Source organism: Cucumis sativus, chromosome 3 (genome assembly GCF_000004075.3).
Source record: "Cucumis sativus cultivar 9930 chromosome 3, Cucumber_9930_V3, whole genome shotgun sequence".
NCBI lineage: Eukaryota > Viridiplantae > Streptophyta > Magnoliopsida > Cucurbitales > Cucurbitaceae > Cucumis > Cucumis sativus.
Genome location: NC_026657.2, coordinates 6,236,624 through 6,250,354, shown reverse-complemented (window position 1 = coordinate 6,250,354; position 13,731 = coordinate 6,236,624). Strand labels below are relative to the sequence as shown.

The window sequence follows — 13,731 nt, the reverse complement described above, 5'->3', positions numbered from 1 at the left end:
AGCAAATAACAATAATGAAGAACTCATTGGAAGAAGAAATAAGGCAAAAATCATCAAGTGGAAGAAGAAAAGAAAACAAAAATGGAGATAATTGTGAAGATCAAGAACTATTAGGAGGTGTAAAGTGTCCAAGATGTGATTCCACCAACACCAAATTTTGCTATTACAATAACTATAGTCTCACACAGCCTCGCCATTTTTGCAAGACTTGCCGGAGATATTGGACTAAAGGTGGAGCCTTAAGAAATGTCCCTATCGGCGGCGGTTGTCGGAAAACCAAGAAGCTAAAATCTTCTTCTTCTTCATCTTCCTCCGCTAAATTCTTCACCGGAATAATCCCACCACTTCCAGTACCGCCGCCCTCTGTTGATTTTGGTGGCACTGGGGGAGGAGGAGGTTCTTGTTTGTCTCTTGCATCTTCAATTGAATCTTTGAGCTCTTTAAACCAAGACCTTCATTGGAAATTACAACAACAACGTTTGGCTATGATTCTTGGAGATCATGAACAACCACCACCACAAAACAAGGTTCAAAATCACAACTTTTTTCAACCTATTTTGTTTCACAATCTACATCATCAAGATTCACCGGCTACTACGACTACTATAACGACTGCGACTACTACTGATCAATGGTTGTTTCCAACTCAACTAAGTGCTCCAAACAACGGAGCTTCGAGATCAATTAATGATGGGCATGGTGGGTGGAATAATAATAATAGTAACGATGATCATAATATTGGAGTTGAGGGTTGGGAGGATTTGCATCATTTCACTGCCTTCCCCTGAAGGTAGATCAGACCACAACATTTCTATCATGCGTAGGGGAATAATAAATTTGCATATTATGTAGCTTTCTCATATATTTTTTTTTAATCCAAATTTACTTGTTTCTTTAGTTTTCATTCTATGTTTCATTATAAGACAATATTATAAGAAAAATGGAACTGAAAGTGTGAGATAGCATTTTCCATAAGGTTATTTGTTTTTCTTTTTTATGCTGATTTTAAATCCCATCTTGTATTTAGTTGTTATCTATATAACACCATGTTTTATGTATACTTTCAAACCCGTTTTTCTATATTTGTTTTATCTCACTTAATAAAGTAATTCATATACAAAGCTTGAAATCTGTGGATGTTCAAATATAGATTATTACTAAACTTTTTCTTTTTAATTTTGTAATGACTAACATGATATCAAAACAAAAGATCTAAGGATTCAAACTTCTACCATTGTTGTTTGGTACTACTGTATGTCCAAATATGTCTAACAAAACTATATATATTAACACTTACTTTCGACGTTAAACTCTCATAACTTTGCTCTTGATTCAAATCAAAACATTCTTAAATTAGTGAAAATAATTGTTTTCATTCATATATCAATGATTTTTCTCTTTATAACTTATGTAATTCTTTATTTGCATTTCTTACACCAATTTCATTCTTTCTTCTTAACTAATAAGAATGTTTGTTTAGTAGGATAACAACTTTATTGCTAAGTTTTCTTTTAAAAAAATAATATTAGTTTGATTTCTCATATTGTTCAATGATATATATTCTTTACAAAAACAAACACAAGAAATTGCTTTTCACCCTCAAATTTTCGTAAGTCTTTTATACCATTAGTTCAAACTAGATAACAAAATAAAATAAACTTACAAGTAAAAGTAGTATTAGAAAAAGTATCTTACATATGTTTGGTCCACTAATAACAAAACATAACTCAATGTTAAATAATAAGGCAATTGTATACTACCAATGTTTGAACATTTATCGAAAACTTGCATCGTTCCTTTCTTTTTTCAAATCCAAACTTTCAAACTCAAACATATACTAACTTCGTATTCGTGGCAGCTGAACTAGATCAAGACTCTAGATTTCTATTAAGTTCACGAAGATTTAACCAAGTATCAAGGAATTAAAATATATATATATATATGTATGTATGGATATATTAACTATTTGTTTGTTTGATTGAGATGTGATGAGAGTGAAAAAAGTTTTGGACAGTTTATTATAAAAATAAAAACTAGGACTAATATGCATATCTTTGATTTGTTTTATGCAGAGAGAATGAGTTAAAGATCGGTATAGTACTTTTTATGTGTACAAACTGAGTGTGTCAGAGTGTTTAGATCTCAATATCTTTATCAGAAGAAACTTAATCTGAGCATCACTGAGCATTATTAATTATGTCAACATATATCTCTCTAAAATATGAAACATATCACACACTATGATTTTTGCAGCCTATAATAATCCTCTTCACTAAATAGCCTTTGTTTTTTCTCTGAATCCCTCTTTCATAATTTCACACACTGTACTTTGTGCATTTGGGGATTGTATTCAATGAAGAATGAAGCGTCAATTTTAGAGAAAAATAATAATATTTTTGAGGGGTGTTGATGTTGTTGGAGAGAGAGCCAGTGGGTTTTAAGAGCTAGTTGTTAACTCAGCATCTCTTCTTGTGTACTACTACTGCCTCTTTCTGCTTATCTATGAGAGACCAAGATGCTTTCCCTTTTCTTTTTTGTTTCCTTTTGCCTTCCATTGAATCATTGCTTTATCTGTCACTCATTTGCTTGCTTTTACCATTTGGTGAAAAGCCTGAAATGGGGTTTTGGGGCTTACACTTTTTTAATCTTTCATAGGCATATAATATTTTTAATTCATATTGAAATTAATTAAAACATATAGAAATCAAAATAATAATTTTGTTATTATATACTTTTGATTTCATGACTTTTAGTTTTTAACTGAGATGAAAATCCAACCTCAACCTCTTACTTCTAAAGGTAAGAGTGTCAATTATGTTTGAGTTAAAGTTCACTTTTACTTATAAAGTTTTGTTTTAAACTATATCACATAAACTAATAATAGAAGTAAATTATTATTGTTGTTGATGGCCATTTTTAATACTTAAAAAATATTTTTGAACTTAAAAAATTTGGACATTTTCAAATATATAAAAATAAACAAAAAAAAATTATAAAATATAACAAAATTTCATATTTTATTTTAGTAACAAATGTGATAAAAATTTGTTGGGCTATCAATATCTATATAATTGATAAAATCTAAAATGTTGCTATATTTGGTCAATATTTTAGTAGATTTATCATTTATAATAATTTCTCTCTAAACTTTAAAAAATATACTATAAAAACATATATCTAATTGCAATTGCTATATGAGCCAACTAGGTGTATTATCTCATTTAAAAATATCTCAAAATTTTCAAAAGTTGAATTAATAGGCTTACATTCCATCAATATAATTAATGGTGAAATGAAAAAACTTTTAAAAATTCAAAATAACGTTTGAAATGGGTAGTAATATAGTTTATATATTAAAAGGAGGGATAATTTTGACATTTTGTAAGAGTAGTTTAAGCCAAGGATGTTTATTATGGCAACTTTGAAAGTTGAATAGTACTACCAAATTCCATCCGAAACTAATGTTTGAAGGTATTATTGAAATGAGAGTAATTTTTTTTTTAAATAAAGAATAAATTTAGAGATTTTTTCATAATTTATACATTTGTGTGAATTATATTTAAATTAAAAAAGAGAGAGAGAAAGAGAAAGAATGATTGAAATTTGGTGCCTGCTTCATTGGATTTGTAAAAAGAAAAGAAGAAAAAAAGAAAAAAAAGGTTGTGCATGGATTGCACAAGTGATAGAGAGAGAGAAAAGAAACGTATGAAGAGGGGTGAGTGTGAGTAAACGTGAAAGGAGTGAGGGACAGCCAAACCCTCTCTTTTATTTATTTGGTTAGAAAATGCAAACTGTCATTTTTAGAGGTTCATGCAATAGCAAGCACCTCATGACCCTATCATATGCTCTCCATAATATCATTGGCTGAAACTTCAAGAAAAACCCATAAATTATTCAATAAATATAACTTTCTTCATTTTCTTTTTAAGCCAAAATATATAAGTTTATTCTTTTCATTTCTTTGTCTTGTTCAGTACACATTCATTATACTTAGCAGCTTCTCCTCACACTTCTTCTCTCTCTCTCTCTCTCTCTCTCTCACTAATCATTTTTTCATAATTTCCAACCCTAATTCTTAACGATGCCTTTTCTCTTTTTTTTTATGTTTCAAATATTACAAATAATAACAATGAATTTCCAATTAAACGTTGTGGCTTGTTTTCTTTTAATTTCTTTTTCAAATAACTAACCGTTGGATTTGGAGGACTCCATAGCTTTCATAGCTTAGTTACTTATTTAACCTTTGTTGTATGATGAAATTTCAATTAATAAATCATAATTTAAAGTCTTATTAATTAGTTCTATCTAATCAAATTTATTAGAATTAGAAAAAGAACATTGCATCCTCTCCCTCCAAGGAAAGGAAAATGTGTACTAAATAAATTATTATTCCTCCATATGAGGTCATATCAATTTGGTATTTTAAACTAATTCTAACCTTTTCTATATTCTATAATTCTATATTTTTCTTTTCAATTAAATTATCCAAACCCAAAATTTTAAAACATTTCTCATTTCAAATAAAATAGAATAATTTATTACATTTAAAAAAACAACCTTTTAAGATAATTTGTGGTTGAAAATGGAGAGTAAAGGGTGTGGAGGTAAAACTTCAAAAAAAAATTCTTTTGAAGAAGCAGCCACCCAAATAAATCATAAAATGTGTTTCCGTTAAATGAGTAATGAATGAATGGTGTCGTTATGTGGAAATGAGTGAGCGTTAAAATCAATTTCTTTGCAAAGACTCGGTTTTCATTCTCAGGTTTGAAAATTGAAACAGCTTTGCTTTATAACGTGAAGAGTTGATTATTTTACTCAAAAAACTGCCATCTAGGGTTTCACACTCCTCTTTTAACGTTTTTTTCTTTATATATTATTATTTCTATCATTATGTTCAACAATTCTCGATGTATACTACAAGAAAAATAGTCTACCACCATAGTTAAAATCTGTAATATTTAAGATTCTTGACAGTACTTTACGGTCATTGTATCGTCGGTAAAAACATGACTATTTACAACAAATTGAAAAAACTGTCACAATAAGTATTTTCACGACAAAAATGTTACATAGTCAGCATTATTGACAAATAATGAATGTCATTGTTTTATATTTTAGGACAATAGCTAACTGTCATTAGTTCACACGAGTAATTACTTATCATTCTTTGCATATTGACGACTATTATAAAATGTCACGAATTTCTATAATTTGACATTTTTTCTGTCAAGAACATGTCAATCATGACTCCTGTTGAAGGTCAAGAACAGGCATACCATTACAATCATTGAATGTCAATAATACACCTAGCATGACTATAAGAATATCTTTACCTTAACAGTTTTTTGTAAGAAAATCAAATGTCATATACTCCTCTATTACCACTTTTTTTTTACAAGAATATCTTTACCTTGCAGCCCTGTCATTACACCGATGAGTTCAATTACAAAGTACTTCTAATACAACACACCCACATGGAAATAAATAGTCAACACTTTGATATATATATATATATATATACACACGTTATCATACACTTTATAATATTTGTACAAAAAGATTAACTAATAACTATTTTTTGTTAAAAGTTTTACAAGAATCTACCTGTAGTGAAGTATGGTAGGTATATCGCAATCCAAATTTTAAATCCTATAAAGAGCTTAGTAGAGTTGAACATAATCATGCCTTCATTACTCCAATAATAGATTCTTGCAAAACGTGATACGAAAATAAATGGTTACCATACAATTTACACTACACAAACATTGTCAATAATATAGATACAATATGTGTGCTTACCTTTCAATGAGTTGTCATAGTCATGGATCTTTCCAAAAAAAAAATTGATGTCATAATGCACACCAAAAACTATGATCAGTACCTACAATGTTGATTGAGTGGTACTTGTTTTAGTTACAAAACCGTGACTTACTAGCCTATATCCATATACTTTTTTTTTTCTTGTTGTCTTCTTTTTTTTTTTGGTGAAGTGTTAGAAAAAAATTTGCTTCCTCTAATTTTGACGTGAGATGCATATACAAACATATAAATATAGACTTTTATATATATCGTTTATACAAAGAAATTATATATCAAATTAAACAAGTAACTAATCCTCTATGGTAAGTTTTTCAAAGAAACTAAATATAATAAGTGTTACGAGAAAAGTTTGGTATTATTCCAACAAAAAGAAAACACATGTATATTATTTGTTAAGTTCTTTCTTCATTTCTATATAATATTGTACAAGACCTATTAAAAAAAACAACATTCATTTTAGAATTCAACCCAATACATCAAAGTCAGCGTCAAGAATAGTAATTATATATATTTACAAGGAAAATGCATTTATCTTGACAAGAGCCTTAAAACTTAGTTCAAACACTTTTAAACAACGCTGGAGGGTACAAATAATTAAATTCATAATAGTTATGATTGCACTTGTTAATAATTTCAAGATATATACATGAAAACAAATACATTGATAAATATGTATGTAATTTAAATTGGCAAACTAAAATATTTTTAAATAGAACTTTTTAGTAGCTAGCGCCTCTTATTTATAACTCTAATCCTTAAAGGCTTAATTGCAAACAAATAAAACTCAATTCAAATTTGTAACAAAATAAACAAATATTTGAAACTAACTCCAACCTTCTAGATCAACATGATCTAGATAGATCAAAATGTTAACAATTTGAACTTGAAACTTTCACCATGATTAACAACTCGTATGGATTTAGAACTCAAATAAAAAAATCAAGAGGAAAGTAGAATTCAAAGTAATACAAAACCATGACTCTAATAAACATTTCGTAAAGAGTTCTTGCTAATGCAATTCAATAGGTGATTATGACTCAAACAATTGTTAAAGTAGGATAGACTGTCTTACCTAAATGCAAATGACATGGTAATCCCATACAACAAGACTATATTGTCAGGTGGTTAGAGTCTGAAGCTAACCAACCGTGCGACACTTGGCTTGACTATATCGTCCTCGTAGCCAAGTAAGCCTTTAGCAAAGTTAGTGCACCAAACACTATGAGTAAAAACACAAGAGATTTGGCAGCGGAAGATATTTAGTGCAGCAAAGGCACCTAGAAAACTCAAAGGGTTAGGCAAGAGAGTGATGGAGATAATGTAGACAAGGTGCTTGACAAAATGTCAAAGAGAGCCTTTATTAGAGAATTCGAGGACTTGGAGGTTCTTCTTACAAATGAACCCATTTGGGGTATTTATAGATGATATACAACCGACATAATAGCCTAAAACCAAGTTAAAGGTTGGCAAAATTATTCTAAGTTCTTGTACTTTTCTTAACTCTCAACGCATACTCTTCTCACGTTACAACACCAAAATGTCAACTTTCTCGCATTTATAAAACTTGAACGTGTGCTTTCTCATCGCGTAGCCTAGTTTTAACGCAAACTTTAAAATGTCTACTCCAAAATACCTTATTGTGCAAAAATAACCCTTTTTATTTAGATCGTGGGCCTTACAGAAAGAGAGATGGGAAAGACGAAGTAAGAGGAACTCAAGAGTGAGGAACAATGACGAAGAGGAGTGAAGAAAGGTTTTCGAAGGAGTGAGAAATAGTGACAAAGAATAAGGGCGAAGAGTTGACCACCAAATGAGAGGAAAAGAAAGGATTTGAAAAAACGTGGAGTAGCCTAAAATAGTCAAACTCTACTTCCCTGACGTCTAAGGGTAAAACAAGCCCCAAGTGTTTCAAGATAACGTTGAGGAAAAAAATAGATAAAAATAGTCTTATGATTATTTTCAAAAATAACAAAATGAAAACATTTTTAAGAAATATAACCAAATGCTTATTAGGGATTGCAATAGATTGCTATTTATATAATGGTAGACACAAATTGTAGTTTTATCTCCATCACAAATAAATGGTAATAATTTACAATATAAATATCTTAGCATTATTTTAAATCATTTTCCCATTGGATAATTTGGAAAAAGAAATTTATAAAGGAAAACATTAATATCGTCTTTAACTTGTTGGGCGCAAAACTTCGACACAATCCAAATATCAAATTAATTCTGCATAGCTCCATCTCGTAGAATATCAATTGGTTAATTCTTTAAACTCCAAATAGGAAGACAACATCTGAGGGGGCTGCCTCGCTTCAAATTCATTGTTTTATCCTACAAATCTTACAAACTCGAAGCTTCAAACAAATATATCCAACATGAAAGTCGGTTCAGCTGTGACAATTTACCACAAAAATAATGCATTTCGGCGTATGCAGAGTTTATTTCCATCAAAAAAAAAAAAAAGGAGGAACTCAGACACTTGCAGGTCATTTCACTGCAAATCAACTATGATTCAAAAAGGGAAATTGCTTCGCAAGAAACAACATATTACATTCTAACACATAATTATTGCCAATTCATTTCTTCCCAGAAGCAAAATAATAGAAGCAACTCCAACGCAGCTAGCTAATTGACTACATCAAGAACCAGCTTGCGGGACTTCAAAACTGACCACTTCAATCGTCGGTAATATGCGGCCTGCAGTAGGGCCAGAGAAAGCACAAAGATCCATTTGAATCCCATCTGACATTCAAGGGAAAAAAAACATCAGAAATGGGAAAACTCAGACATGTGTAACACAAGCCAACGCCTGATTTAGTATGCAAGTTTTACCAATTTTCTTTCTTCCATTTCTGGTTCCGCGGCCCATGACAAGAACGATACAATATCTTTACCCATCTGTATTACCACAAGGACATGGAACTTATTAGTTAGTGTACGGAAGAATGCTCAATTAGCCCAGGCAGAAATGGGCATTTAGAATATGTGTTTTTATATCGATATATATAACTTATATATTTTATATATTTTGTAGACTAACCTGTGCTTCTGTGGCAGGGGTACCATCTTCATACTCAACAGCTCCATCATTAAGCATCTTAGGCATCGCAATTGCTCCCCCAGGGAAATAAGGATTATAGTGCAGACCCTCTCGGATCTACAAAACCATTCACAGCGTTCTTCATAATTAGTTACCAAAAGCTGGAAAATAATCCATGTTTGCTTACTGGTTGGAAATATTTGATTGGTATCCAATCCTAAATTTTGAAAGATGGCAGCTCTATTCCTATATCAATCAGCAACACTAAGAACTAATGTTTTACACAGATCGCAGGAATAAAAAGGCTTTTTTCATATTTAATGATGAAGATTAGAATACTCATAAAAAAATAAAAAAAAAACCAAAGGCCAAAAAAATAGATCAGATTTAGCCAGAAGATACTCTATCAGACTCCAAGAGAAACAAACAAAACAAAACAAAACCACATGATCCAATGATTCGATAACGATGTAGATGCACAACTTCAAAAATGGGCTACCTAAGTTCCAGCTATTTGACTGAGGAGAGTTACAATTTTCTGCAATTAAATAAGCATTTGAGATTGCAACTTCTGAAGCCACAATTTTCTACAAATATGAGGAAATGGAAAAGCAATATGTAGGTATCTGTTCAGTGTCAACTGTGCCCACACATTAGATCACAATTGATTAGAAAACATCTACAACTAAACTAAGTCCACGTGAAATAATTGCAGAATAAGGATAATCAAGATATATCTTCTACTCACACAAGTCCAACAATTTACAATTGTAGTTGTCTGAAAACCTACGTAGCAAGATATACAGAAGAACATCATTTTGAATTCAGTAAAAGTACAGTGGCTTAAATCTTACCGAAACACCAGCAGGTGGATCACGATAACCAGTAAGAAGGGCAAATACATAATTCTGACCATTATGACGAGCCTGAGAGGGAAAAGAGGTAAATAGCTTTAGAACAGAGTACTCAACAACCTAATATACGTAACACATAAATCATTTATTTTTGTATCTGCAAGGGGTAAAAAACAATCCCCATGACATGAAAAAAATTTGGAATGCCCATGATTGAATATATTATATATAATCTTACTTTCTGAGAATATAAGAATAATAAAGAAGAATTACTTTTGTGATAAGGCTCAGATCAGGAGGGTATGCTCCACCATTGGCAAATCTAGCAGCTTGTTCATTTGCATATGGTTGAGGAAACCGGTCACTAAGTTTACCTGGACGAGTGAACATCTCACCCTCATCGTTGGGTCCATCAACTACCTCAATTTCAGCAGCCATTGCTTTTGTCTCCTCTTCGGTATATGCGACACCAACCAAGTCACGATATGATATTAAAGACATGGAATGACAAGATGCACAAACTTGCTGATAAACCTGATGACCACGACGAATCCTGCACAAGCAAAATCAACCTAAAAGCATCAATAAATTGATGGAAAAAATGTGAATGGTTTTTTCTGTTTGATGCACCTTCTCATTGAAATATTGGCAGAGAATTTTGAGGAATTCCAGTTTGAACTGGAGTTTCCAGGGAATAGTTTAGCCCTTGTGGGAGAATGTTGTTCTGACTAGTGTTGTTGATAGGTTCAAAAGTTTCACCTTGATAGGTTTAATTGGAAAGTAATCGTATAATTTTTGCCAACTTGTGTAGGGATAAGGAAGAACTATAGGATCTCATTAACTTAATAAGTTTTTCTTACAATTTCTTTTGTAATTTAGAACTTCTACTTGATATGAACCAAACGATTGCACTATTTTATAATCCTTTCAAGAGATAACTCCTTGTATCCACCTTCTTAACAATAGTCTGGGTTCAACATTGAAATACCAGATGAAATACTTTTCTATATTTCTGGTCTCAATTTTTGAAATCTGAGATCCAATAGAGTTACGGACTTTGGAGTTCATTTCCCATCCCTTTTGACAATAACAGTTTTTTATAGATATTCACCAAATAGAAGAATGATTGTAATCGCTCATGTTTTGAGGCAATTCCTTGGAATTTCTTTTTCCAAGAATAGCATTTTGTAAGGGGTTTCTGAAGAATAAGATTTGGTAAATACTCCTCATTTTTTATTCTTGGAATCTTTGCTTAATTATGAGCTACCTTTACAGTTCTTCCAGTTTTTTCTTTTTCAATCTTTTCACATCATTGACTAATTGCAACTCCTTGATAAATTCAAATTGGAAGAATAAGGAGATAATGATGATGATAACAGCAACATCAATAAGAATGAGGATAACATGATCGTGATGATGATCAATATACAGTCTAAGGTCCAGTTGTCCATTAATGTAAAGTTTCTAAATAGTTCAATGACTGAGGACTGGCAACCATTTCTTCGAAACTAAAGACATAAGAGGGTCATCAATTCATTCAGGCATGAGCTATATATCTATTTCTAGAGATGAATCATCCATGACTATTGACTACCATGATGAGCAGCAGGTTCATGTCAAAACAGGGGACTGAAATAATAAATTGCAGCCCTTGTAATAGAATACATTTAAATGAACTAAATAAAAAGGAAAATCATTAAGCATTAATAAAATTTGAAGAACTTTAAATAGCAGGCTTAAAACACAACAAAATGGACACAGTTGTGAGACTGATGGTGAAGTGAATATGGGTTGAAGATTCAAACAGTTCCATAAAGCAAGAAAAAAGTGAAAACTCATCATATCTTACGAAGCATGATCGTATGAACTCAAAATGCCCTGGTGAGGCCAAGGGTAGTTTGGACACTCCAAACCATGTTCTGCCTCGTCAGCAGATGCCAAAGTTGCAAAACTGAAAAATCCTGAAACGCCTGCTCCAAGGAGAGCCAGCCTTCTAAAAGAGTTCATCCCAGCAAAGCCAGCTTCCTGGTTCTTTGAAATCAATGATGAGGTCAATGGAGGGGTCTGCACAAGTAAGGTATAGCAATTACAACTAATTCTCAGCTAATCTAAACATGAAAATGATGTCACTCATAAAGTATATGGAAATGGTTGTCTCAAAAGTACGGGCATAATTCACTCCTACACAATGTAAATTCTGGTGAGATCAAGACTGTTCTCAAAGTCAAGGATTATAATCACTACTTTTATAAATTATTTAACATATATTTAGTGGAGGAAAAATAGAAACTTGATTAAAAGCTAATCATTATTGTTTAAGACAAAAAAAATTAGTCTTACTGAAGATTGAGATGAAAATTTCCTCAGCAACTGCCGGATCATTCCTCCCCCAGCCATTTCAGTTACGAGTTCTACAAATTATGTACAAAAAAATGAAGATCAATTAGTCAAATAACTGCTAACTTCTTTAAGAAAGACAAAGGGAAAAAGCGAACACACATCCACTTTAAAATAAAATCTTTCTGCTAATCACAGAACTGCCACCAAAATGTTTGTAAGAGTACAATGGAACTATCAATTTCAGTGGACGCAGAAACAAACCTTTTTTAAATATGTTGACAGATTAGTAACGCTTAGAACCCCATGTTATACGTATCAACATTCGAAACTAATAAAAACACCATGTCATGGAATATTTAGACGGAGGAATTGCAAAACATTATCCTATAAAAAAAGTGTACATAATCACAGAAATGAAGGCTACAACTAAATCTGAAACATGTCATAAGATGCTAAAAACCTAACCCGAAAAGTGAACAAAGCGCAATAGAATGCTTAGATCCTTTGAGAAATCAGATAAAAGATCAGAGAAAGACAAATAACGTGATCCAATGGGATTATCAGCGCAAAGCAAACAGGAGTATGCTGAGAAGGGTCAAATAACCTGTCGAAGCTCAGAGATCCGATGGAGAAGTAGAGGTCCTTAGCAAATCGCAGGTGAGGCGAAGAAAAATAAAAAGGGAGATATCAATGGGTTAAAGTGAGAGACTCCTGCTTGGCCCAACAATATTGGATGGGCTCCCATGGCGACAAGCATTTGCTTGGCCCAATTGGGGTTCGGGTCGATATTATAATAAACATGCCGACCCGATCGGTTCAGTTAAAATTGATGGAAACTTGTAGAGAGCGAGACGGTAACATTCAATCAGGGATTCGGGATTCGGGATTCGTTCAACCAAATTCAGACCGAATTTCAACAGGGAAATCAAAATTATTCAGTGAAAAGGCTTTCATTGGCGGCCATCGCCATGTTCAAACTATAAGACAAATGGGAAGAGAAACTTATACTGGCAGAGTAACATAAAAATGAGAAAAGAATATGGGACCAAAGAGAAGAACGTAAAGTGCAGTGGCATGATGAAATGTCAAAGATGCAGAAACTTGTTAGAGGGGAAGAAATGGAGTGAAAGAGGAACATACCCAATGCAAATCGAAGGGAGCGAAGAGAGAAGCGTCACTGGAGGAAGTGGAGAGGGGCAGAGAAACGCAGAAAATCTCCGAGTGGGAGAGCGAGAAAGCAGATCGGGTGAGAAACGGAGAGATTTGTGAAGGAGAAACGAAAGCCCTAGTTTTTTTTCTTTTTCTTTTTTGTTTTTTTTTTTCTTACAGGGAAATAGGGCTACAAAAAAATCGGAGAGAGTGGGCCAGTGGCAGTGGGCCATGTTTGTGTTTCGTGGCTATAGATGATTGGTTCACCAAATTCCCATCTTTTTCTTTTCTTTCCTTTGCCATTTACATAAATATAAATTTGATTAAAATAAGGGATGTTAGCAAACAAAAAAAAATATATGGTTTAAACATGAACTAACTTATATTAATGAAAGAATGTCTAATGCTACCAAGTGAATAAGTTATATGACCACCTTAATGCGATTTAGCTTGATTAACTAGTTTATGATTAAGGCATGCTCCTCTCATATTCATTAAACGTCACACTTGGTTTTCTAT

General features: G+C 32.2%; 2 protein-coding genes across 4 annotated transcripts; one reads left to right on the top strand and one right to left on the bottom strand.

Annotated features, from left to right (window-relative positions):
- The first annotated feature begins 14 nt into the window (after positions 1-14).
- On the top strand, positions 15-788 carry LOC101218431 (dof zinc finger protein DOF5.7). Its single transcript, XM_004134221.3, has one exon. It carries the CDS (start codon positions 15-17, stop codon positions 786-788), a length of 774 nt encoding a protein of 257 aa, XP_004134269.1.
- Positions 789-8,070: 7,282 nt separating this feature from the next.
- LOC101215010 (cytochrome c1-2, heme protein, mitochondrial) lies at positions 8,071-13,396 on the bottom strand. 3 transcript variants are annotated; one of them, XM_011652301.2, is made up of 8 exons: positions 13,204-13,396; positions 12,064-12,134; positions 11,573-11,787; positions 9,997-10,276; positions 9,724-9,795; positions 8,870-8,986; positions 8,662-8,727; positions 8,071-8,571 (listed from the first exon to the last, which is right to left on the bottom strand). In XM_011652301.2, exons 2-8 carry the CDS (start codon positions 12,118-12,120, stop codon positions 8,455-8,457), a joined length of 924 nt encoding a protein of 307 aa, XP_011650603.1. In that variant the 5' UTR covers positions 12,121-12,134; positions 13,204-13,396; the 3' UTR covers positions 8,071-8,454. The 3 variants fall into 3 exon arrangements, with proteins under 3 accessions (XP_011650603.1, XP_011650604.1, XP_031738735.1); XM_011652302.2 differs by lacking the exon at positions 13,204-13,396 and adding an exon at positions 12,668-12,822; XM_031882875.1 differs by lacking the exon at positions 13,204-13,396 and adding an exon at positions 12,529-12,655.
- Between the last annotated feature and the right edge of the window lie 335 nt (positions 13,397-13,731).